Source organism: Penaeus monodon, chromosome 25 (assembly GCF_015228065.2).
Source record: "Penaeus monodon isolate SGIC_2016 chromosome 25, NSTDA_Pmon_1, whole genome shotgun sequence".
NCBI classification, from domain to species: domain Eukaryota; kingdom Metazoa; phylum Arthropoda; class Malacostraca; order Decapoda; family Penaeidae; genus Penaeus; species Penaeus monodon.
The window spans coordinates 10,181,422-10,181,707 of record NC_051410.1 but is presented as its reverse complement, the minus strand read 5'-3'; the positions used below and the strand labels follow the sequence as shown (position 1 = coordinate 10,181,707).

The 286-nt window shown below is 52.8% G+C and overlaps 1 protein-coding gene across 1 annotated transcript in view; it reads right to left on the bottom strand.

Annotated features, from left to right (window-relative positions):
- Window positions 1-286, bottom strand: part of LOC119589524 — a 46,835-nt gene that overhangs the window by 5,138 nt on the left and 41,411 nt on the right. Inside the window, 1 exon segment of the mRNA XM_037938125.1 lies at window positions 67-286. This exon segment is cut by the window's right edge and continues 8 nt beyond it. Coding sequence (XP_037794053.1) covers window positions 67-286 — 220 coding nt within the window.

Sequence of the window (286 nt, the reverse complement as noted above, 5' to 3'; positions counted from 1 at the left end):
TCTTTCTAATCTAACTGAAACACCATGCTAAAAAAAAAACAAGGATTTTTCACAACTAATCCTCACCTCTTCATCCATCCATTCCCCTTCCTCCACCTCGTCCTTGGCACCGAGCCAGAAAAAGCCCTTGTTGTGGTTGGGTGGTTGGCACTGCTCAGCCAGGCGCTCGACGGCCTCGTAGAGCACCTGGTTTTCCTCTCTGCTCTTCGGGATCGTCATCCGGGTCTTCAGATGGCGGCAGAAGTCCCACGCGGCTCGGAATGGCATGCGCTTTCCGAAGACCGAA